Source organism: Pongo pygmaeus, chromosome 6 (genome assembly GCF_028885625.2).
Source record: "Pongo pygmaeus isolate AG05252 chromosome 6, NHGRI_mPonPyg2-v2.0_pri, whole genome shotgun sequence".
NCBI classification, from domain to species: domain Eukaryota; kingdom Metazoa; phylum Chordata; class Mammalia; order Primates; family Hominidae; genus Pongo; species Pongo pygmaeus.
The window spans coordinates 141,043,221-141,069,425 of record NC_072379.2 but is presented as its reverse complement, the minus strand read 5'-3'; the positions used below and the strand labels follow the sequence as shown (position 1 = coordinate 141,069,425).

Sequence of the window (26,205 nt, the reverse complement as noted above, 5' to 3'; positions counted from 1 at the left end):
AACTTCCTGAATCTCACACAGGTGCACTGTTCTCCACCTTCTTTCCAGTATCTACTCCAAACATAAGACCTCACCTGACCTGCCTAACTGGCAGCCTCCCAACTTGTCTCTCTATACTCACTCTTGCTCTCCCAATCATTTTCCTAACAGTAGCCACAGTAATCTTTTCCAAATGAAAATTAGGACAGGTCTTATTGTTCCCTCAATGATTTCTCAATGCTCTTTGGATAATAATCTAGTCTAGTATAGCATGATTAACTTATTTTAGGGTTCTGTGACCTGAACCAGAAAAAGATAAGGGAACTGAAAAGGGTCTAATCACTACCTGATACATGTACTGTGTTTACCTTGAACTGCAGCATTTCATTCTTATGGTAAGTGACATCCAGGCGAAGGGGGTTCACGGGCGTGGAGGGGAAGGCACTGGCATAAACAGAAGACTTTAAGGAGATGTCAGCTGTGGCCCCGTGGGAATTATACTGAACATCACTGACAGAGTATAGGTCGTTGACAAAATAGCAAAAAGGGACTCCAGAAGAATTGGATGCCTGAAAAGTAAGGCCAAAGTCATGGATCAGCACAACATGTGATCTTAAAGTTCTCTAACCTAAACAGGATTAGGAAAGTCATTTTAGATGACGATAAAACCAGCCTATCACTTATCACTTGGCAATAACATAAATTTAAATTCCTGGTCTCCAAGCAAAATATTCATTTTAAAAATTTTCGCACATGTCCCCACCCACTCGTCACATCCAGATCCAGTCCCTTAGGAAGTCCTTTCTATGGATTTGAAGTAGTTATGTAAGTACCACTGCTATGCTTAAGAAACTATAGATTAGGTGTAGAGATTTTCATGCACAGGAACCCCATCAGCATGGTTACCTCCCAGATACAGCCACGGGCAGTGCAGTTTTCTGCAGAAGCACCATTCTCATCAGGGTAACAGTCTATTTTTTCTTCATCCCTTATCTTTATGCTCCACTCCACTGTGTATGCTTCTCCCAGGAAAAGATTGATGTCTGTGATAATGGCAACCTGTAGGAATGTGGAAATCACAAGGAAATTCATTTTTGGGGTAACGGCCTTGCAAGATCTAAGACTTTATTTATTTATTTATTTTGGAAAAACAAATAGACATCAGTCCAGACTTTCAACCATCCAAGCAACATATCACTTTAGCTTATAAGAAGAGAACTGTACAGTGGAGGAATCTATTTAGCAGCAACAGGGCAAACGTCTCCACTCTAGCAGAATCTTGTACATAGCATAATGAAAACAATTAGGTCAAATAAAACCTGTCGCAATCACCCCTTATTCTTTTCTACCCTGACTCCTCTTAGCCCTCTGTGTCTTGTCAGGAAGGGTGTCTTCTGCACTTCCTCTTCAGCATGACACGTGGTGTCATCCCAAAGTGAGCTGATCCTCTTGCCCTCCAGTCCCCAAACCAGCATCCGCCATTGGCGTGGAGTGGTAGAAAGAACACAGCAATAAGAATCATATGACCTGGTTATCATGCCCGCATTTCTGTAGTATATTGGACAAATTATTTCTTTTTTTAATTTTAATGAGTATATAGTAGGTATACATATTTATGGAGTATATGAAATATTTTGATTCAGGCATACAATGAACAATAATCACATCAGGGTAAATTGGGAATTCTAATTCATTTCTTTGAATTTCAATTTTGGCAACAGCAAAATTGAGAGGTTGAAATAAAATCACATTTCTTTCCACTTCTAACATCCCAGTGTCTTTATTTCTCTAAGCATAAAGGCTGCAAATTTGAAACCTTCTTTGAATCCCATTAATTCAAATATTTAATATTTTCCATATATTTTTCTTATCTTTGAAGCTTCTCTAGACAGCACTTCCCAAGTTAAAGTTCTCACACGTCTGGAGTAATAAAATCACATTCTAAGGATTATCATCCTTCTTCCAGTTTCCTCTCAATCTAAATCATCTTGTACTTCCCTGTTCTACTAGTCCCCACACCCCACTCCCACTCCCAACAATGCTCACACACAGTAGCACAGCCTTCATTCAAGGATCAATATGAGACTGCTTGAGAATTAAATCAAGTTGGTACCTAACACCCTCCAAAGCCTGACCACAAGTTTCATATCCAAACTGGCCTTTTTCAAATACCAAATCTTATTTATGCTAGTCATACAAAATTCACAGTCTAATAATGTAAGGCTATTTCCCACCTTCCAACTTTGCTGTTCCTGTGTCTCATTATAATTATTCTATTTTTGGGAAAAGCAAGTGAAACCAGCTAGAGAGATGGGAACACTGATAGGCAGAGAAGGGAATAAGAAGAAAAATACCCAACTCATTCTAGCTCTGGTCACCTCATTTTTTTCCCTAGCCCTCTCACTTCCCCAAAACAGGCCTCAAAGGTGCCCTGGTCCTTCAGGGACCCATGCAAACTTAGCAAGAAGGAACATCATGGTGCTATGGAGAATAATGGGGTTTTTACCTTCAGATTAGAATCATAAGTGACTGTAGGAGAAGTCTGACTTGGGACACCATTGTGTTTTACTGTAACATTTCCAGGTTCCTCTGTCCCAAGAATTTTAATCTCATTGAATACTAAATTATTGGGGTCCTTGTAGGTTGATTGTGAAATATTCACCTCCAAGCGGTTCTGCAAAACAATTAAGTCCAATTATGCATACAGGTATGCCTGTAATACACAGATTCTCAAGTCACTCAAATATTCCATTCCAGACTGGATACCCCAACTGCCCTGAATGCCTCTCTGTTTTCTCTACTAGTGTGTGCTCAAGAAGTACAACATTATTTTGATAATCCTCTAATTTCATACAATCATAAAAACACACAGATATTTAAAAACTGTATTTAGAAACACTACTTGCTATATTCATGCCTCCTTTTGAAAACATCGATCAAATCATAAATAGAAATCTGCTCACCTAGAGCCAATAATGCATATAAAGTTACTAATAAAATCACACATATACAACATACACAAGCACAGATGTGCTAATGATCAGTCCAAAGCCCACACCTAAGATTCATAAAAAGATGCTACTCACTTGAGTGACAGAAAACTCACATAAAAGATACACTTTATTGGCCACAGTATCTGAAAGTGAGAGAAAGACAAGTCAGATTCTGGCCTGCCCACCACAGAAGAACAGATTTCACACCCCCACTCTTTTCGGCTACATCCTGATGTCACAAATGGCAGTATTTCCTTTTCCTTATGGATGAATAATATTCCATTGTATTCATTCATCCATGTACACTTAGAATGTTTCCATATCTTGGCTGTTGCAAGTAATGCTGTAATGAATATGGGAGGAGTGACTGTATCTCTTAAGCATACTGGTTTCATGTCCTCTGGATATACACCCAGAAGTGGGATTTCATGGGATTGTATGGAAGTTCTGTTTTTAATTTTTTGAGGAACCTCCACACTATTTTCCATAAGGTTGTAACAATTTATATTCCCAACAAGAATCTAAAAAATTCCATTTTCTCCACACCCTCGCCAGCACTTATCTCTTATCTTTTTTATGGTTTCCATGCTAACAGGTGTGAGGTGATATCTCACAGTGATTTTTGATTTGCAATTTCTGTCATTTACTGATGTTGAGTATCTTTTCACATATCAGTTAGCCATTTGTATGTCTTCCTTGGAAAAACATCTGTTCAAGTCCTTCACTCACATTTTAATTGGGTCATTTGATCTTTTGCTACTGAGTTGCATGAGTTCCTTATTTTTTTATATTAATCTCTTCTGAGATATATGGTTTGTAAGCATTTTTATCCATTCTGTAGTTGGCCTTTTCACCTTCTCGATTGTTTCTTTTGCTGTGCAGGAGCCTTTAGGTGGATGGAGTCATGCCTGTTTACTTTTTGGCATTTTGCCTTTGCTTTTGGTATCATATCGAAAAGGTCATTGCCAAGACTACATCAAGGAGGTTTTCTGCTATGTTTTCTTCTAGGAGCTTCACAATTTTAGTCCTTACATTTAACTTTTTAATTTCTTTCTTCACGGTAGCCAAGTTATGAAAACAACCTAAGTATCTATCAGTGGATGAATAGATAAAGATGTTCTGGTACATATATACAGTAGAATATTTTTCAGACATAAAAAGAAGAACATTCTGCCATTTGCAACAGCATGAATGACTTAGGGGGATACTATACTAAGTGAAATAACCCAGAGACAGAAAGTCAAATACTGCATGGTCTCACATATATGTGGAATCTAAAAGAGTTCATCTCTTAGAAGTAGAGCCTACAAAGTTGTTCTTAGAGCCTGCGGGAGTAGAAAACGGGGAGATGATGGTCAAGGGTACAAACGTTCAGTTATTAGATGAATAAGCTCTAGGGATCCAGTCTGCAGCACTGGTGGTGATGGATGTGTTCATTAAAATAGCTATGGTAATCATTATACTATGCATACATATATTAAATCCTCACATTGTCCACGTTAAATATATTCAATCTTTATTTGCCAATAAAATATTTTACAACTAAATAAATAAATAATTTTTAATCTACATATTGGATTAGAGGGACAAGAGTTTCCAATCCAAGATATTGTTTTTCCTTCTCTTTCCTACCAGAACATTGCAAACATTCCCTTCCAAGGGCTTCCAAGGCATATGCTTCAAGGGAATCTATTTCCTAAACTTGACGCACAAGAATTGTTAGTATACTGGACCCAAAAATATGCTAAAATGTATGGCTAGATGAGTACACACTACAACACTATATTCTCACTGCCTCACTGGCAGGGGCAGGATTTTTATATCATCAACATTTGCTCATAAGAATTTTGGGAGGAAGACATTAACATTTAATTAGGGAACAGTCTTGAAACCTCATCTAAGCACCCAATGACAATAAAATCTATAATAAAACCTATTATAGATATCACTGGTGAATGAGAGAAATATCAGAGATACAAATGTATTTTTCTTTCATCTGTAGTCCATCTACCACTATCCCTGAATGGTGCAACCAGAAACAAAATACTTAAGTGACTCTAGCTACTGTGCCTACTGAGATTTCTCCCACAGCTGAATGACCAGCAGGAGTGAAGGACCATAAGTCACAGGTGCAGGTTTGGAAACAGCAACATCATCGTAACAGCGCTCACCCTTTGTTTGCCCGTCATCCCAGAAAAGTTCTCCTTTTGCTTCTTTGTTCTCATCTAGGGCAATGATAAGACCAAGAGGGTTCTTTCGACTGTGGGGAACAAGATTCAAGAGACAAAGACAGGAGTCAGAGAATTTTGCCAACTCAGCTGAGAATATTTCCATCAAATTTCAAACTGGAAAAGATACTAGCAGCAGATGGTTCTGTTTCTTGAGGTACAAACACAAAATCGACAGATGCATTTTTCTGTAATATCAACAGTGTCACAGGAGATAGAAACACCCCAAACATTAACAATAACATCTATGTTGGAGGCAAGAATTTAAGCACCAGAGGCACTGCAACAGCTCAAATAAAAGCTGCTTCTGCAACTACTACTTAGAATGCAGAGTATGAGAAGAGAAAGAAATCTTAGGCAATAACTGGCTCACTCAGATCAGTTTAGCAACGATGCCCTCAGAAATCTCCAGTGCTGTGAGGAAGACACGTTTACGCCTGCCTAAGGACCATTTATACTCAGAAAGCAACAACATACACTAAGGTCCATCTATTAAATGGTAACGTATCTGATTATTTATTATTAGTTTGTTTTGAAAGAAAATCAAATCATTCTAATGATCTACTTTAGCATTTAGAATAGGAAACACATTACTCAAAGACATGGTAGAGCAGATGGACATAGAGAAAGAAGGGGAGAGAAAGCAATTTGTATTTGGAATCGCTCCTCACTCTGTCACTCTCTAGGCAACCTCTCAGTTTCCTGCTCTTCCTGTTCCTCCTCTGTCTATCACTGGGTTCACATTCTTCATTGTATTCTTCCACACTTCAGCCTTTCACTATGCAAGAGACTTACTTTCCATTATCAACAAAATCATCTGCTTTCATTAAATATTCATGGATTGAGTAGCAGTCATTCTAGGAAGTCAGTGAGATACAAAAATTAATAAATCACAACTCCTGACCTGAATGACCTTAAATCTTATAGGAAAAATTAGGCACATTCACTAAAAACTGAAGGAGGACCGTGAAAACAACACAAAAGTTAAGATATTCTAGGAGTCCAGAACCACAGTTCCAGAAATATGGTAGACTGGATATTCTTCTGGAGACTTACCCAGTAAAATATTACCTGATCCTAGATAAATTACAACACAGATTCCTGTTAAAATGTTGTTGGATTTGCAAGAAAGTAAGGAATACGTTCAAGAGACCAAAACAATAACAGGGTAACAAAACACTGAACTAAAACTCAAAGGGTGCTTAGTAAGCAAAACCTAGAATCTCCGTGTGGCAAATTCCCACTCCATGTGGCAGTCTTAAAACTGGGCTACTAAGCCTAGCGATCCAAGGTAGAGAATGTGCACCTCTGATTCCCACATGAAGCCGGGATCCTTGAAGGAAGCTAACGTGATGCCAGTTAGAAGCAATTCTTGGCTTGCAAACAGAGGAGAAGGCAAATCACCTCTGGAGGAAGGAGACCCACATTTAGATGCTTAAGATGATCACAGTATGAAACAAAAAATCACCAAGCACACAAGCTAATAAGTCAACATAAAGGAAACTTAGCAAAAAAGAACTAATAATAGATTTAGATGGCCCTAAACACTTCAGATAATACAATTTTCAGGCACAGAGTATACAACTATTATTGAAATGCTAACACTGTTAAAGAAGAAAGACAAAATCATCTAAGGAGCAAAAAAATATACATTACAAATGACCAGAAACTTGGAAGTGGCAGTGCTTCCTCTGCTGAAAGATTAGGGAAAGATTTCTTGCTGCTGAAATGTAAAGTTTCGTTTGGATCATTAAGAATGCACCAGGCAAAGATGTCGGAAAGGATAAATTCAAAAGCCCACATGCAGTAAAATACATGGGTACGTTTGGGAAATCGCCAGTTTTTTGGGATATCTCGTCTGTATGTACATGAAGGTGTGGCAGGCGACAAGAGTTGTTAAGGTAACGTGGAACCAGGTTGTGACTGGTTTTGAATACTCTATTAAAGAAAGACGTTGGACTTCAAGCCTGGGAGCAACCAGTTGAGATTTTCATTTTGGAAAAATCAATTTGGTATCAGTGTGCAGAACAGCTTGAAGGTGAACAGCTAGAAAAAGGAAGCCAACTGGCATTGGATTTAGGGATATTCCCCATTAGTATCATACAAAGTCTACAATTTGAAAAATCAAAGCAGTAAGAGAGGTTCAAAAGAAAAGACAGGTTTCTGGCTTCCAAAGAACTCCTAGTCTATTAAAGACAAATAGGCTAATACTCTCAAAGGCACGAAGATATAAATGCGCACCTCTTTAGTACAGATGGAATCTATACTTTTGGAATCAATTGCGCATAAAGGAAAATTCAGTGACACAGAGTTTTGAGGTTTGCAGGAGGTAATTTTTGAATCCACTTTTGCATCACAAGAAAGAAATCTCTTAGCGGGAGAAAAGAAAGAGGAAGTTGAGATTCTAGGAGGGTGGAAAGTGGATCCTGACCCTCCTAAAATGAGAATGAGTGAGTCAAGAGTAAAGAAACATGGGTGGGCTGTGTGGCCAAGGCACATAGAGGCATCAACTAACCTGGTTTGCCCAGAATTGAGAAGCATCCCAAGAGGGGAGACTTCTGGTGCTAAAACTGCAACAGTCCTGGCAAACCAAGGAGGCTGATCACCTGGCTGTTAGCGTGTTTCAAAAACAAATTCAAAGGGTTTAAGGAAGGACATGAATTACAGTCTTTCAAAATCCATGGGATACAGTTCTAAACGAACAGCTTCTGAAAAACTCTTGTGAATCGTGGTTGCTCCTATTTTGACTTCCGTGTCAGATGTGAGATTAAAAATATGACATTCTTAGACCTATCATCTCACTCTCTTAGACTTAAAAGAGTTTTTAATAACTAGACAAAGAGTATAGAGTCTGAAAAAGATTAAAACGCAAACAACAAAACAAAGAAAAAACAAGTGTTGAGTAGAATTGCATGAGGGCTTGAGAGTGATGCTTACATTTTGGTGGACTTCATTACAAATTGTTGAGCTAACTGACATGTAAAGGAAAACCTGAGTCCTGTCATTCACCTTAAGTGTGTGTTCAGTGCAGGCTCTTGCCAGGGCAGGATGTAGCCCCCACGGACATGAAGATTAATGTGGTCAAGAGGGGCTGGCAAGGTCTTCCACTCTCCTCTTGCATTAATATCCACACCCTGTGGGCAGAAGAAGGTAAGAGATGATGAAGGAGAGGACAGGCCCCTCCCTGAACAATGCATCCTACCAGACATCTTATCCTCCCATCTGAACTTATGCCTGTTCATCACCCTTTGCAACATACCTGCCATTACCCATTCTGTATTCACACAGCGCTGCATGAAATCTCGCAAGGCTGCTATAATATCTTGTTAGGGTCTCTTGCCTTTGCTTCCACTGTACAAACTACATTTGCCTGATGTGTGACAGAAGAGGTGCTACTCTCTCACCTGAATCAAAAACCTAACCTAAGGGACCATCCTTCCATCTTATATCTTCTCAACTAGAGCAGGGCTTTTCAGTCTCAGGACTATGGAGATTTGGGGCCAGACAATTCTCTGGTGATGGGGCTACCCTGTGCCTTTTGATATTTAGCAGAATCCTCAGATGTCAGCAGCATCACCTCCTCACCCCCACCCTTTTGTCACAAACAAAAATATCTCCGGGCATTGCCAAATGTCCCCTGGTAGGCAAAATCCTCTCATTTCAGAGCTGCTATTTTACCGCTAAGAAGCAGTTATTGTTGACAACAAGCAAACAAATATGCATGGCTGTGTTCCAACAAAACTTTATTTGCAAATCAGCTAACAACCAGATTTGGCTGTGGGCCATAGTTTGCCAGCCTGTGCTCTAGAACGAGTAATAGTTACCCAAACTTGGGAAGATTTATTAAGGTGACACTTCTTTATTAATCCTAACTATGAGATTCATCTTCATTTTAATTAAACATCAAAAATTTCATCTCTTCCTTTTTTTTTTTTCTTGAGACAAACTCGCGTTCTGTCACCCAGGCTGGAGTGCAGTGGCACAATCTCAGCTCACTGCAACCGCCGCCTCCCAGGTTCAAACAATTGTCCTGCCTCAGCTTCCCAAGTAGCTGGGACTACAGGTGAATGTCACTACACCCGGCTAATATTTGTATTTTTCATAGAGACGGGGTTTCACTGTGTTAGCTAGGATGGTCTCGATCTCCTGACTTTGTGATCTGCCCACCTCAGCCTCCCAAAGTGCTGGGATTACAGGTGTGAGCCACCGCACCTGGCCCAATTTCATCTTTTTCTAAACAGCTTGCTCCATGATTTCTTTTGCCTTTCCCTCTTCAATCAAAGATATCTTCTGTTAGTGAATGGGAGACTCAACATGCACACTCAGGACAAAGGCCAGTCGCTCTTAAAGAAAGCGCCACCTCTTCCTAGGGAAGGCCTGGCTGGAAAGCACATAGGAGAGCCTTAACATGTTGCCACCCTAAGGGCAGATCCAGACTAGCAGCAGGAAGGGGAGTCTGGGGCAGCGGGGAGGACTTGGGCTCCAATGGACTGAGAAGAGAAGGAACAAAATTGCACATCCTTCTCCAGTTTTCACCTAATCTCACTGCAATCCCCTTGGATGAAAGGGACCAGCACATGCTCTGCTTCCTATTTCCCTGCTTGTACCCCTTTGCTGTATTGCCAGTACTCAACTATGTTCTCCTCAGAAAGTCAGAAGAAGAAGCCTGATTAGAAATGAAGGAAATACATCCTTTGATTTTTCCCCAAGAATCAGGGTCTGACTTGTCAGGGTCTCGGCAAGAGAACACCACCCCAGAGATGCCCTGGAAGACCCTGGCTTCCCAGCTGAGTCTTTGGGGATCATACTAGCAATGAAACTATGCGGCAAGGAGCTCTTCATTGCTTCCTCATTTCTAAATGTACTCACACTACTTAGACTCACAAGGGTTGGGTCCCATACCTCTGTGTGTGTTTTGCACATTGCCTAATCACTTGCCTGCCTTAGGTAATTATGTGCAGTACCCTTCTTTGAGCATCTATGCTATGGAAGGAGATAGTTAATCAAAAGACATAAAACGGCCTCTATGCTTACAAACTTACAGCAGGCAAAGATATCAACAATAAAAACAAAAACTATAGTTTGCAACACAATCTCAAATGTTGGCTAGCATCTGCCTTTACACAACATTGTAAATAGCGGTGATATAAAGAAATATTAAAAACTAACACAAAGAGAACACACACAAAAAAACAGACCCTGAGTGAGATGCTTTATGTGTTATTTCATAACAGTTCTATGAGGAAAGTGGTCTTACCCCACTTGGAGGTGAGAAAACTGAGATTACAAGGGTTAAAGTGGCTCTCTAAGACCACACAGCATGTGGGTTACAGAGCCAGCATTTGACCTAAGGTCTATCAGATCTAAAGCCTTTGTACTCTCTACCATATTCCCATGTTGTATAAACATTCAGAAAAACTTACCGTGTAGTAATCGTACCAGCGGGCTCTAGGGAAATACGCAGTGACATTTCTGGCATTCTAAAATGAAACACAAACAAGTTGAGGAAGTAAACACCATTTTCCAGGACAGAGTAACCAAACTGCTTGGGAAAGAGGTGAAATAATTGTGATGCCTTTGGACCCAGCTGCCTCATGTCTCCAGAGGTTAGCAATTGGGGCAAACTTCTTCCCGTTTTTTTTTTTTAAACAGGAGATTTGTCTACCCAAAACAAGTGGCTTTCATAAAGCACTTTGGTATCCAGGACTTCGGGAAAAAATAAATCACTGTTTGCTTATAGACATAGACTTACCCCATTTCCTCTTAAAGAGACAAACAACTGAGGTTGTGTCTGGGGCAGAAGAAAATTTTGTGGGTACAATGAGATTTTGGGGCCGGGAGCAAAGGCTCACGCCTGTAATCCCAGCTCTTTGGGAGGCCAAGGCGGGCAGATCATGAGGTCAGGATATCAAGACCATCCTGGCTAAGACAGTGAAACCTCATCTCTACTAAAAATACAAAAAAAAAAAAAAAAAAAAAAAAAATTAGCCGGGCCTGGTGGCACGTGCCCATAGTCCCAGCTACTCGAGAGGCCAAGGCAAGAGAATCACTAGAACCCAGGAGGCAAAAGCTGCAGTGAGCCAAGAGAATGCCACTGCACTCCAGCCTGGGCAACAGAGTAAGACTCTGTCTCAAAAAAGATTTGGGAGAGGTACATTTAACTGGTATTTTAATCAGAAGCCTAATCAACAACAGAAGTAAAGAAATGGCTTTTACTGCTGGGAGGAGCTCCTGCAGAGGAAGGGAAGGGTTAGCCAGCAGCAATACAAGTACACACATTGGCAAGTCATCCTTCTGAAAAGTTGTCATAGTGCTAGAGGACTGTTATAAATTCTTTACAATACTGCCCCCATCTGACCTTCTAGTCCTTATTTTAGTTAACAAAGAAATGATTGTGTCACTGAATATACCATGAGGTGTTTTCTTCTTGATCATCCTATGAACCAGAATTGTTAGGCTCATTTTAAAGATGAAGGAGCTGAGGCCAAGAACACCTAAGTGATGGACTTCGGCTCAGAAGGAGAGGAGCAGACACAGGTAGAATGAGAAACCATGTCTCAGGACCCCCACCAGCTCAGGCCTCTTCTCCTCGTCCTTTTCCCCAAGCCTCACAGCTGGGATCCTCCCCCCATCAGAGGCCTCCATACTCACGAGCTCCAGGACAGGGCTGACCAGGAAGGCTGGGCCCAGCAGGAACTGACTGTCTATGTCCCATGTCACCTGGTCTGACACAAACCTGGAAAGGGAAATCAAGGTGCCCAACAGAGCCCAACAGAGCCCCAGCCCGACACTCTGAAGAAGCTCCTCAAGTTCAGATCCAAGTTAGAAATCCAGCTGCCCCTGAGCCATTCTTGCTTTGTTCCTAGGCCTAGCTTCATCAGGAGCACCCAGCCTCTGCTCTCCCTATGTGATGTGCCTGAAACTTCAGAAATGCTGGGATGTAGATGTGTTCTCTCCTGTAAAATATTACCTCATTTCTTAACCATGGCACATTTTAAATGCAAGGATGGCCCTCATCCCTCAATTCTCTTGCTGAAATCCTTCTTTTGTGACCTGGGTCCATATAACAAAACTGCTACAAAAGATAGATAGGTCTTTGCACAGTTAAATTAGAATGAAACTATTCTGTGCTGTACTGCAGCATTTCAATTTTCTTCACTCAATAAATAGCCTTTTTTCATGACCTATGGTATGTATAACACTGTGCTAAAGACAGTCATCAAGTATGGTTTGCACCTGAAGAGCTCATGTCAAAAGGCAATCGTGTCTTTAATTTGGAAGAATTGTGTATAGCAACCGCCACCATACAGAATGCAATAAGTCATCCATTAGTCATCGGGATCCCTGCTGGACACTCACTCGTGGAGCAGAGGCCGCACAACAGTGACACCCTCCGTGTGGGCCTTATGCATCAAGGTATACAGATATGGCAACAGGGTGTATCTGGTCTGCAGGATATTTCTGGAAATGTTCACAAAAGCAGCATCCCAGGACACAGGGTCTTGTCTCTAAAGGAGAAAGAGAACAGTGTTGGGAGCTCGCCCTGGAATTTCTAGGGGATTTAAGAAGCTCACTAAAAGCATATTCCCATTGAAGATCACTCACAGCTAAACAAAAGACAACTATACATGAGGCCCAGAGAATACTCTTAATAGACTGGAAAGAGTCACCAAAGCTCTCCTAGGACAGCTGATAAAATTTCACTGTAAGACATTCTTTTTGGTACATTTGGTACAATTCTGCCTAAAATACAGGAAAAAAATAATCTAATGAACACTGAGGAATATGGTTCCTTGAGACACCAGGCCGTCACAATTTTTAAGGGTACAGTGGCTCACGCCTGTAATCCCACCACTTTTGGAGGCTGTCGAGTGGATCACTTGAGCCCAGGAGTTCAAGACCAGCCTGTGAAATATGGCAAGATCCCATCTCTACAAAAAATGCAAAAATTGGGTGGGTACGTTGGGATGTGCCTGTAGTCCCAGCTATTCAGAAGGCTGAGGCGGGACAATCGCTTTAGCCCCAGAGGTAGAGGCTGCAGTCACCCATGATGGGGACACTGCATGATTCAGCCTGGCCAACAGAGTAAGTCCCCGTCTCAAAAAAACAAACAAACAAAAAAACCCCTCCCACCCAAAAAAAACCACCTTTTTTTAAAGATCTCCCAGGAAATACAGACTGCGTTAATTTTAGCACAGAAATGGAGATTGTCTTTCAAGTGTCACAGAACACTGGAGGTAGAAGCCACTGTCCTACCCTGGTCCCAATGGTGTTGTGGTTTCTTGAGAAGGGGTAAAAGGCCCCCAGCTGCATCCAGCGAACACACATCTCATATTCAGCGTCTTCAAAGAACCCACAGATATCTGCTCCCGTCTGAAACAAGAGGAAATAAAATGAGCCTGCTGATGATTTCTGAAAGATGTCCCCACCTTCTTGGTGCTTAGGAGGATCCCAAGGACACTCACATAGGATATGCCGAAGAGGCTGAACTCCATCATGCCTGCAATGAGAAGCACAGCTGTGTCACACCAGGCTCTCATGACCTACTTCCTCACCTCTTCCCCAAGGATCCCAACTCCCTGCCCTATAGGCAAAGGCCCTGGGGAAGGAGCCCACGCACCAATGATAGATTTCTTCAGCTGATCCCATGCGGCTGTGTTGTCTCCCAGCCAATGTCCTGCCCAGCGGCCAGAAGAGGGAAATGTGGAGCGGGTGATGACGACCCCTCGCTGTCCTGTCACCTCCTGCACGGCTCTGGTTGGAGGGGAAAAGGAGGTGAACTGAGGCCACGGCCAGGGAGCAAAGGCCATAGAGCTTCTGCTCCCAGAGCCCTTGAGCCTAGTCAATGTTTGCTGCGTGATTGGAGGGAACATGGGAATCCGAGCTGTAATGGTGGCTCCACTGATCCCAGATGATGGAGATAAGAAGTCACGTGTTCTCACAGTGCTTTACAAAGAACTTCACTGTTGCAGACTCACTGGAGTGCTCCGAAAATAGTAAGGAATTACTACATCTGGCTATTGGTTTCCTCAATACTTAGTTTTCTCTATTTGAGGAAGAACACAGTGAAGATTATAAGACTGTCCTTAGAAGAATACATACTATTCATTCAGCTTGCAAAGCAGGACTGTGCTAATTCGGTACAATACCAGTTACCCTCCACCAGGAATGGCCAAAAATAAAAATATCTCCAAAGATGATTCACTTTGAAATGAAGGGGAGAGATGCCCAGTCCTCTGTGTTCACCTCCTGTAGCTAAAGCTATTGTACCAACGGCTGCCCTGTGTGACCATTATGGTGTCTCCATGTGAGTCTTTCGACTAGGTTCATTAAGTTTTTCACTGGTGAGACCATGCTTTATTTAAATCTGTCCTCCTTTTAATCACAGAGCCTGGCTCCATGTCAATGAGCATTTGTTTAATAATTAAGAATCATTACACAGTTATGAGAATCTTCTTAATCCTTAGAACGGGGAATGAAAGGAAAACTAGGGTAGCTATGTCAGTCACTGGAAGTCCCTACAGGTTGTTGTGACAGCTGGAGAAGGGAGACAGAGACTCACTCGTATGTGGGTCTGGTCTGGGACCACCCGTACAGGTTGTGCACGTTGTAGTGCTGCACCGGGGAGCCGTCTGGGAGGATCTGCTGACTCTCCATGCACAGGGTCTTGCTGCTCAGGCCCCTCTCCCTGGACTCCAAATCTGAGGAGGAAGAACTGGTGAGGTGAAATCCAGCCCTGATTCTGTTTCTCCCTGACCTCTCTTCAAGGTATTGGGCCCTGGATCTTAACACTAACTTCACCCTGCCTGTGTCGCTCTCCATCTCCCCAGAGACATGAGCATTATCTCAGCGACATGAGCACAGCGCCCCTAGCTCTGAGCTGCAATGGTGCCTGCAGTGTTTCCAACATCAAGTTCACTGAAGAAAGCAGAGGTGTCAGGAAGAATGTACAGCTGTCAAACACTACATGACAGCCTCTGATTTAGGCTTTTGACTTGCCAATTATATCCATAATTCTATGAAGAAGATCTCATTATCTCTCTTTTACAATTTAGCAAACCAAGATTTGGAAATATTGCATAATCTGTGAAAAGTCACAAAAATCCTAGAGAGGACAATTTCCGGAGCTAAGATATAAATCCAAGTATAACTCCAAATTCCATCAGCTCCATGATAAGGGGAAGCCAGTAATTTCCACCCATTGATGGCACAAGAAATTCCTGTGATGGAATTCACACAAGCCCAAAAATGAAGAAACCCAGCTGTGAGAACCCTTTGTGTCATGAGCTCCGCTAAGTGCTTTCCAGACAAATTTCAAGAAATTTGCTCAATGAGTCTAGTCACTTGCACATGCCCGGCTGGGTAAAGCAACTGCAGAGCTTTTGTCTCTGGTCCCCAGTAAACCACAGCAGCCATGAGGATGTGCCCTGAGCTGTGCGGGAGCGCCCCTGGCCTCGGGCTCCTCCAGTGTAATCCTTCCAGTCGTAGCTCTGGCAGTCAAGGAGGCCAAGACTTCTTACGTGGCATGTAGGGAGGGTGGTTCAGAGAGGCGTCCCTGCAGCCTGGAGAAACTGCCCCATTCACGAAGCTTGATGGTTCATTCATATCCTAGAAATGCCAAACACAGACACACCTCACTTTTTAAGATAATTACGTCCTGCCAATTCTTAGCCAAGGAAGCAGTGAATAAATTGTTCAACATCCAGTAATCCCTGTAGATGCCAGCCTTGGGAGCTTCATCAAATCCTAGTGAGAACTGGCTAGAAAGATTAATTCACTCCTGCAGAACAACTGGCTAGAGGGTTAAAAAATAAATCTCTTTCAGGGTGGCTGTGAGGCAATCAAATTTCCAAGAAATTCCTAGTAAATTGCCACCCTGGTTTTTGTTTGTTTTTCATTTTTTGAGACGAAGTTACGCTTGTTTCCCAGGCTGGAGTGCAATGGTGTGAACTCGGCTCACCGCAACCTCTGCCTCCTATGTTCAAGCCAGTCTCCTGCCTCAGCCTTCCGATTAGCTGGGATTATAGGCATGCGCCACAACGCCCGAATAATTTTGTGTTTTTAGTAGAGATGGGGTTTCTCCATGTTGGTCAGGCTGGTCTCAAACTCCCAACCTCAGGTGATCTGCCCACCTCAGCCTCCCAAAGTGCTGGGATTACAGGTGTGAGCCACCACGCCTGGTCCCGCCTCAGAGGTTTTACAGTAGGAGCATCAGGTCTGGTACAAGTTCTGAGGGCTATCAGGGCTGTTCCACTCCTGAGAGGAGGAACTGTCTGATATGTCCAAAGTCTTCCTTGGACAATGACTATCCTCTTGACTGAAGGTCAGTGGTACATATACTTAGGCACACAAAGATAGACAAGTGCCACAGGTATACAGACACAGACACACTTACAATCCACATGCCATCAAACTTCAAGCTCCTCTCTGGATTCTGGGGATTGTTGTATAGTTCTTCTATTTCCCTCTTCCACCACTTGGTAGTTGAATTACGGAAAAAGTCTGGGAAGGCCACATAAGCTCGATATAGCTATAAAAAAGAAATATAATTTCTTTGTCCCACACAAATATATAAGACAGCAAACAGGCACTTACTGAGAATGCAACTCACACAAACACTTGAACTGCATGGTGACAGACGGCCTGAACAGGGCCTAAATAATGTTATTAACTTATTAGGGAAATGTAGAATGAGAGGAGAAATTAGTGCAATTTCCACACCTTCTCAGCATTTGGAAAACATCCAAAAACTGTTCTCTTCATATTGACACGGATGATGACAATCAACGCCCACAACTCACGACCTCATGCACTCGATGCCCAACCCTCAACGTCAGTCCTGCCATTTCCTAAGCACTCCTCAAAGACAAAGCCAGGGAGAGACTGCCGACATGAGATGCATGGTAACAGGTTAGGAAGAAACACCCAGGGACTCCCTCCTATGTCATTCCCACTGCGAGAGGGGAGGAAGGAATAAGATTACATTTCAGGTTATTAGGCCAGTATGCCCCAGTGTTTCCTACAGTTTCAGAATCACATGACAACTACAGCTGTGTGGAACATAAACTGAGAGGACTTAAAGAGGATGCATCAACTTCCCCTTCCCCTTATTTTCCACCTCCAGTCAAATAATAAAAGGAGTGTTTTCACTTTAACCTGAAAGATAGATTCAAGATACAACTTTTTAACTACATTGTAGATTTTTGAGAGTAAGAAGTTTGTTTTATATTCTTCTGAGTGATATTTGTATTGCCAACAATGCTCAGCTAAGAACCTGGCATAAAATAAATACTCAGTGTTTAATAGTGGGTTCACACAACTTAGAAGCAGCAAATAAATGTCCATACATTTTAATATACTCATGTTGTTTGTTATGGAACATTATGGTCCTTCGTATGTCTCAGTAAATAGCCTCCGCTATGCTAATCACACCATTGTAAGAGTTAAAGAGCTAAAGAAGGCTGGTGAGGAGGATGGGGGAGGCAACAGAAAGAGGACTCGGTCTAGGGGAGCTCCAGTTCTTATATACCACAGATAAAAGGCAGGTAGGAACCCAGATGTCCACAGAAAGGGCAAAAAAAGGAACATAAGAAAACAGAAACAGATCAGCCTACATGGGTCTGGCTGTCAAGGATGTGAGAAGACAGTGGGTGACATCACGGAGAATCTTGAGAGAAGTGGGCATGCCAGGGATGCCTTTTGTTAGGAAATGGAGGTAGAAACCAGGAAACCCGACAAAGAGAACCTTTCACCAGAAACAGAGAGTTCCAGATCAGGCAGGGTTGGAAACAATGGGATGGGTGGGGGTTGGAGAATTCGAATAAAGAGATTATCAGCCACAGCTGAGTCAGAATTGTATCCCATATGGGGTTCACGTGGGGAACCTGGCCAGCCATGAGGTAGGAACTTCCCTAAGTACTGCTCGGATGACCCCTTCCAACTTCATAAAAATGTTCTGCCATTCTCCAAGGTGCTGGCTTTGCCTGTCCATATTCAACTCTTGCCTTGTGGCTTCTGCCTTCACTTTCTCCACTCTTCAAACAGTGATGTACCCACCCACACACTGGGCCTCAGGATCACCTAGCACTCTTTCTGTAGCACATTGCATGCTACAAAACGCAATTCCTAGATCCCACCACAGACTTATTGAATTAAATCGCTGGAGCTTTGGACTCAGAAATCTGCTTTGCACAGGCTTCTTGGCTGTTTTATGCTTAGCGAAGCCAGGCCTGGACATCAGTGGCTTCATCCTCACCAGCCTCATCAAATGGGTCTTACTATTAATAATATAAATATTAGGCTGCTGCAAAGGTAATTGTACTTTTGGGATTAAAAGTAATGGCAAAAATTACCTGTGCTCCAACCAAATAGTTATAATTATTCTATCTACCAAGAATCTCTTATGAGCTTCCTAAAAGATTATGTAGACCCCCTAATGAGTGTTTCTTATCAGAGACCCAACTGGCATTTGAAGCGTAAGATAGTTTGTGGAGAATGCCCTGCAATCAGAGCTATCGACGTCCCTGCCCACTGCCCATTAAATGCCACTTGGTGTCCCTGTGATAACCAACACTGCCCTCAGATTTCCAAATGGCCTCAAGATGGCAGTGTTGCCCCTACTGGCTGATGAACTGTGGGGCTCATAATGTAGTCACTGACCACTGGATAAAAGTCAGGAAGCCCATGACCTAGCACTTCTCTGACTGGGCAGGTTCCTGTGTCCAGGTGGACTGCTTGGACCACTAATCTTCAAGTGATTTTCTGTGAGAAGTGATGAAATGACAGGAAGCTATGTCTTCTCCTTTGAATACTTATCTGATAGATGATAGGTAAGTAGGTAGGTTGGTAGATAGATAGAGTGGATAGAGTAGGTAGATGGATAGATATGATAGACAGATAGATAGATAGATAGATAGACAGATAGATAGATAGATGATAGAGTGTATAGATGGATAGATAGGGTGAGGGGATGAATTGATAGATACAGATAGATGATAGATGGATAGATAACAGCGAGGGATACAGAAAGATGTTAGATATATTGATAGATAAATAATAGGTAGGTAAATAGAGTAAATAGATAAATAGAGTGAATGGATAGATAGATAGATAGATAGATAGATATATAGATGATAGATAGATAGATAGATAGATACATAGATACATAGATAATAGAGTGGATAGATGGAGAGATAGATAAGATAGACTGGGTGAGGGGATGAATTGATAAATAGAGTTAGATAGATGATAGATGGATAGATAGATAATAGAGAGGGATACAAAAAGATGTTAGATAGATAATAGGTAGGTAGATAGAGTAAATACATAGAGTGGATGTATAGATAGATAGATAGATAGATAGATAGATAGATTAGATAGAGTGGGTGGATGGATAGATAGATAGAGAGAAAGATGGTAGATCAGACAGACAGATGAGAGATAGATATACAGAAAGATAGTAGATAAACAGATAGATAATAGATACATACAAACACACATATACAAAGATAGAGATGATTTATAGATAGATAGAGATAGAGGATAGATAGATGATAGATAGACAGATAGATAGATAGATAGATAGATAGATAGATAGATAGATAGATAGATACTTGTTCAGTAATAGACAAAAGGAAAACAGCCTTGAACTGAGTCTGACTCTTTCTTGCCAATCTTCAAAACTAGCCCCAGCTTCTCTTTTGTTTGTTTTGTTTTACTGAATTTACTGACAGAAAATAAAGACATGCAGTGCAATAGCCAAGCAGCCTCATCCCAAGTGCGTCTCATTTTAAATCGAGAGTGCTACTGCTGCCAACTGGCTCTGGGATCCAGGAGGTCAGAGACTGACAACAAAGAAGTACACATCACAGGCTTGCAGTACCTTCTGTTCTCCCTACTCTGTTGGAGCTGTCCCAGGTACCAGCCTCAGGCTCCAGATTTTGTGGTTCTATCTAATATATGTCTTTCCCTCTAGGACTCACCATTTGCCCTGAAAACCAAATTATCTGGATAAGGCATGAATTTTTGGCCTAACTCTTGCCAGTCACATTCCTGGTGACTGGAATGTTTCTCCTGCACCTCTGTCCATGGGCTACGATCTTACATTACGTAGAAAGAACTCCCAAAAGAGGTCTTCGCCCCGGGCTTCTGAGTGGCTGCTAACAGAATTTACAACTGCTAGGATTTGTTCCCACAACATAGATATTTGTCTGATTAATACTGGATCCTGACAGAGTGTGTAGAATCTGCAACATATACCATACTGCTGACTGCAGAAGCCAGCTTCTTTGTCCCTTCAATTCCTGGCAGATATCCTAGAAAACAGGCCTTTTCCTTGTTTGAAAACTGGTTCAGAGAAAAGATACCACTTCTTGGAGTTCAGAGAAAAGATACCACTTCTAGGAGGTATCACTCAATGGAAATTTCCTAGGCCTCTGGAGTCTGACAGCTTTGGAATTGAAATCAACACTCTGTCACCTAAAACTGTGGACAAATAATTTAAGCTCCTGGTTTTAAATCTCAAAGATAATAATACATATCTACATCCCAGTGGCCAGTAAAGTATTACTACATATAAAGTAATGGGCACAGACTGACATCCAAGACACATCTCCTAAGTATTTCTCCTTGCCAAGCCCATGTCCACAATACAGGCATCTCCACAATCGCAGGATCGGCTGCCCCTGCCTACAAACCCTGACTCCACCCAAATTTAAAAAGACTCTTTTACCTCCAGTTGACTGTCCCAGTCTAGAGACCCATTCACAAAAACATCAGGAAAATCAGGCCAGACCTATGGAGAGGAACACGGTCAATAGCAATGCACTAGACAATTTCCCTTACATAGTATTTCCTAAGAAATTATTATATAAACCATGCTCCTAGAAGCAACAATACCTTGATTATCATGTAGGATTGATGTAAAAGAAAACTGAATTCCATAACACATTACATTATTTTAAACATCGTTAATTGTATCAACAAATATTGATGGAGAAAAGGAGAGCTTCTGACCTCAGAGCTCAAATAGAAAAGGCCAAAAACGACATACACAGGCATGTGACCCACTAACAGTGACCCACCCTCAGGCTAGGGACTAGTGGATCATCGCTTAGGATTATACCTTTCCCCAGACAATGTCTCCATCATTTGGGTATTTGATGAAGACGTCATCCTCCATGCCCCGAGTGAAGGCAGGATAGGGCTGTGTCTCATTGCCAGAAATGGCTGGATCCTGAAATCAAAGCATAAGTCAGTTGGGAAAACCAAAGCTACAGAATGAGGAGAAACAGAATAAAGGAGAACTCCTCCAGGGTGAACTCGCTGGCTTCTACCTGAACGGTAGAGTTTCTGTGAGTCCCGGGAAATACACATTTCTTAGTGCACTTCAATTTATCTACTTGCAACATGGAAATAAAGTATAACACTTTCTCCAACAAAGCCCATACCTGCTCCCAAGCAGATCGCACACATTCACATCAGGACTAACCAGAATGAGGATGACCCGCATCCCATCAGCCTTCATGCGATTGATCAGAGCTGGAAAACCAGCAAACTTGGGGCTGAGGGTGAAGTCCAGCTGCCGCTCCATGTAGTCGATGTCTGAGTACTGCACGTCCTGCGGGAGGACACGGGGAGCTGAGTGGCTGCGGCTATACACACCCAAGCTTTACAGGAGAACAACCTTCCACCACCCATGGTGGAATTCCAGACAGATTCTTGTTGATGCTTTTAAATCCCAGCTCTGACATTTGTTAGGTACAGGTGCTGGGAAATTCACTTAATTTTTAAAATGTTCAGTGATCAAATAGAAAAAAACCTTACGTCAGCACAAAATAGGATGAGAATACCTCTCTAACATGGCTATTCTGAGGATAAATAAGAACACTGGATTGGACAGTGCTTTGTAAACTGCCACTATCAAGAGTGAGTGTGATGACCTCCCCCAAGAGGCTGCCCCTGGTATCAGTGGTTCATGCTTAGAAAAAATACTGTTAACTACCCAGGGCTAATACAATGTGGATGGTAAATCTACTGCAAAACAAATCAAAACAAAGCAACAATATATAGTTGCTTGGAATACCCAATCTTGAGGGAAATCAGACACAACACTCTTCTGGAGAATGAAATATTGCATTTCACTATCCACTAATGGAAACACTATGTTCCACTAATGGAGCTATTGTAAAACAAGAGAAATGTAGAATAAAATTAGATTTGCGATGGTACATTGGATCAGTTCTCTGATGACTGGATCCCCTCTCATCCTCCAGTGAAGGATAAGGTTTATTTCTTTATGTATGTCCTCTGGAACCCATTCCAGGATCCGTGTATTCCATCAGTGATTAGCTCGGAGCCGATGGGACACTGTGCTATAGCACCAGGGCTGCAGGAACTGAGGTCGTATCCACATATACAATGGTCTGACTGTTTGGGGTTAGTTTTTTTCAGGAATTAAGTAAAAGAACTGTGGATATTATTTATTCTTATGGAAACAAGGACGTTTTGACTAAATGTTTTGAAGTCATGTGAAAGAAATGGAAGGAAGCATGAGATAGCAGAAGGAGCCCTGGAGCCAGCTTATCTCCCACTCTGGGAAATCACAGTGAGTCTTGAGCTATCATCTCTAGAAGATGGAAACAAGGGCCCTTACCTCTCTTACTGTGCTGGGGTGAGGCTAACTGTGATACTGTCTGAAAAAGAACATTATGTCTCTATAGAGTCCCACAAACATTAGACAAAAGAACCCAGACACAGAGGCACCTGGCTTAGTTATGAAACTCCAGAGCCATGACTGAGAACGTACATAAGGGATCTGGGCAGCCACCATCTCATCATACAAGCTGGCGATCTCAGAGTCGTTCTGGTAGCCATAGCGACACAGCTGGAACCCCAAAGACCAGTAAGGTACCATCACAGGCCGGCCAATCAACTAGAAAATAGACAGAAAATATTAGTCCTCAGAACAGAGACACCAGATTGAAGTTTTACATCAAGTAACAAGAATATTTTTTCATGCCCCAAGCTAGACAACTAACTAATTGAATTCCACATCAAAACTGACAGGATATAGATCCACTAGGATACTTGGAGAAAGCTTTCTGCTAGACTTGAGCTCCTTCTTAAAAATCCTGGAAAAGCTGATTTTACTCCATTCCTAGAGACACTGTAGGTAATGGTTAAGATGCCCAGATTCAGAGGCAACTGGTTAAGATGCTAATGCCTGGCTTAGCATACAGGCTCCAGTCCTGCTAGTTGTGTGACCTTAGGCAAAAATTAGGTAACCTCTTAGTGCTTCAGTTTCTTCATCTGTAAATAAGGGTATAATAATAGCATCTGCCTCATAGTCCTTTTGTGAGGACTGAATGAGTTATTAGGTGCGAAGTGCTCTACCATGCAGCAAGCAATAAATCAGTGATGTGCAGTAGGTAGTACATAAGTGTTTGCTGCTGCCAAAATCAACACGGTCACCAGCACCATCACTATTTTCACCATCACCACCACTACCACCATCATGTCCTCCAGCACCATCATTACCATCATCATTATCCTTCACTACCATCACCACCACCTCACTACCGCCCCCACCACCATCCCCACCATCACCACTATCATCACAACCACTGTCACCAACATCACACTCCTCACACCATCCCACTGTCAGCACCACCACCACCACCACCATCATCATCACCAGCACTACCACAAACACCAAAACCACACCCACCATCATCAGTATTATCATAAATACTACCATCATCACACTCCTACCACCCCACTGTCACCACCACCACCACCACATCCACCACCACCATCACCGTCAAACACCAACCATCACCACCATCATCACCATTACCAGCATCACCAAGACACCCATCACCACCACCCCCACCACTATCATCACCATCACCAACACCACTACCACCACCATCATTATCACCATTCCCACATCACTATCACCACCGTCACCCGCTACCACCATCACCATCACCACCACCATAACCACAAATACCACCACCATCACACTACTATCACTACCATCACCACCACTAGTACCACTATAACTTCTGCTACTCTGCAATGCTTACTGAGGCTATAAATTTAATGTGATTAGAATGTATTTATTTTTCCTTATTCTATAATCTCTCTCCAAGTAAGACCAATATTTCCAGTTATCATCTGAGAGTTATACTAATGAATGTGGGCTCTGGCACCCAGAATGTGCTGTATAAGTATTTGATAAACAATTGGACTTCCCCCTACCTCAGTGTACTGCTGGGTGACAAGCTCTGGAGTCGGCCCCAAGAACACATAAAAGTCCAGAACTCCCCCTGTGGTGCGGTAAGTCAAGGCAGGCAGGGGCTGGAACGTCACATCTGAAAATGAAGAGAAACGCCAAGCCAGATGGAAACCTTCCACGTCACGAATCACCCCTGACATCTACACATTCTCCATCTTCCTGCACCCTCCCTATCATAGAGTGGTAAGAGCAGGCATTTTCTATCATACTCACACAGAACTAAAGAAGTTCAGTGGAAGTCTACAGGTCCCATTCCTGGGTTTGTTTCCTTTGGGTGTACTTTACTATATTTTGTCATTCTACTCTTGAAATTATTTTTACATTTCAACTTTTATCTTGGATAAGGAGGTACACGTTCATGTTTGTTACATGGGAATATTGCATGATGCTGAGGTTTGGGGTATGAATCCTGTCCCCCAGATAGCAAACATAGTACCCGATAGGTAATTTTTCAACATACCATACACCCTCATACCTCCAGACTAACTTCTCTAACCCATAGTTTTACCCTAATTCAAATTATATAACTGGCTCCCACGAGCTGACTTCCAAGATATTTGGGACCCATGTGGTTTTAATATGACTTCTTATGTGATTTTTACCAAGATGAGAGTTGGGTTAAATCCTGTTATCACATGATACTAGACTGAAATAAACAGAAAGGCTAAACACACACACAAAAATAAACAGCAATGCCTGTTAAATGAAAATTTTGAATTCAAGGAACAGTTACGCTGAACACATTCTAAAATGACTCAAGCATGATTGGTACCCCCCAAAATAAGGGAGGCGCTGGATGGCCTTACCCATGGCATTGCTGTTCAGCAGGAGCACTCCATGGGCACTGCCATCCTCCTCCAGCCCCATGTAGTAGGGGTGGACACCATAGGAATTCTTCTTGTACTGGAGAGTCATGGGGAGAAGCAGTAGGAGTTTAAGAGAAATTATGCCTGAGAAAGAAACTCAACAAAAATGTGCTTGCTAACATGGCTCTAGTTTTCTCCATGAAATCAATCAAACACATGAAACAAAGAGCCTAAGAATTGGCCCACTCGCCTAAAAGCAGAATGAGATGTCCAGCTGGAGTTTGGGAAGATGAAGCCCAAAGCCTGAGCAATGTGGGTGGAGAGAAGCAGAGACACAGATCCCAAATGCTCTGTCCTTACCCCTGGGGGCTGGTCTCGGGAGAACATCCCCCAAGTGTGCCACTCCAAGTCTCTCCTATAGGACGTATGCTCAGTTTCCCCAAAGCCGTAGAGGTACTTGGAGGGAAGGCGGGTGGAGATGCGGATAAACATGTCATTGAAGGTGAAGCCAAGGAGCTGAGAGTCCCAACTGAAACACAAAAAGGCAGATTTGAAACAGAAAATGGGCTTTTCTCTTTGCTTCCAGCAGCTGACTTTTCAAGGACAACAGAATGCTTGATTCCTACCCAGAACCTGTTCATCTCCCAAACAAAACAGAAACTCAATTTGATTAAAATATCATAGATATCCTCGCTAAAAGCCCAGCAGTTCTTCTTCATTCATCTGTTTCCCACTCTCACTGCCTCCTTTCAGTGGTCCTCTACAATACAAATCCAAGCACTCCTCACCATCACAGCTGGGACCACTCCACACCAGCACCGCCTTCCACCCTTGCACCCCTCAGTGCCTTTTCTACATAGCACTCAAAGTGATATTTACTTATTATTTGTTGTCATGAG

The 26,205-nt window shown here is 42.3% G+C and overlaps 1 protein-coding gene across 1 annotated transcript in view; it reads right to left on the bottom strand.

Moving 5' to 3' along the window:
• Positions 1–26,205, bottom strand: part of MGAM (maltase-glucoamylase) — a 175,180-nt gene that overhangs the window by 27,063 nt on the left and 121,912 nt on the right. The window contains exons 75-96 of the mRNA XM_054496215.2: positions 25,667–25,835; positions 25,307–25,403; positions 24,464–24,576; positions 23,007–23,132; positions 21,690–21,818; positions 21,324–21,434; positions 20,931–20,993; positions 16,596–16,730; positions 15,721–15,808; positions 14,763–14,901; positions 13,821–13,954; positions 13,666–13,700; positions 13,457–13,573; positions 12,560–12,708; positions 11,852–11,936; positions 10,624–10,680; positions 8,210–8,334; positions 5,144–5,232; positions 3,066–3,115; positions 2,486–2,653; positions 886–1,038; positions 348–548 (exon numbers count right to left, since the gene is read on the bottom strand). Of these exons, the coding sequence (XP_054352190.1) occupies positions 348–548; positions 886–1,038; positions 2,486–2,653; positions 3,066–3,115; positions 5,144–5,232; positions 8,210–8,334; positions 10,624–10,680; positions 11,852–11,936; positions 12,560–12,708; positions 13,457–13,573; positions 13,666–13,700; positions 13,821–13,954; positions 14,763–14,901; positions 15,721–15,808; positions 16,596–16,730; positions 20,931–20,993; positions 21,324–21,434; positions 21,690–21,818; positions 23,007–23,132; positions 24,464–24,576; positions 25,307–25,403; positions 25,667–25,835 (2,533 nt within the window). The remainder of the gene's footprint in view (positions 1–347; positions 549–885; positions 1,039–2,485; positions 2,654–3,065; positions 3,116–5,143; positions 5,233–8,209; positions 8,335–10,623; positions 10,681–11,851; positions 11,937–12,559; positions 12,709–13,456; positions 13,574–13,665; positions 13,701–13,820; positions 13,955–14,762; positions 14,902–15,720; positions 15,809–16,595; positions 16,731–20,930; positions 20,994–21,323; positions 21,435–21,689; positions 21,819–23,006; positions 23,133–24,463; positions 24,577–25,306; positions 25,404–25,666; positions 25,836–26,205) is intronic.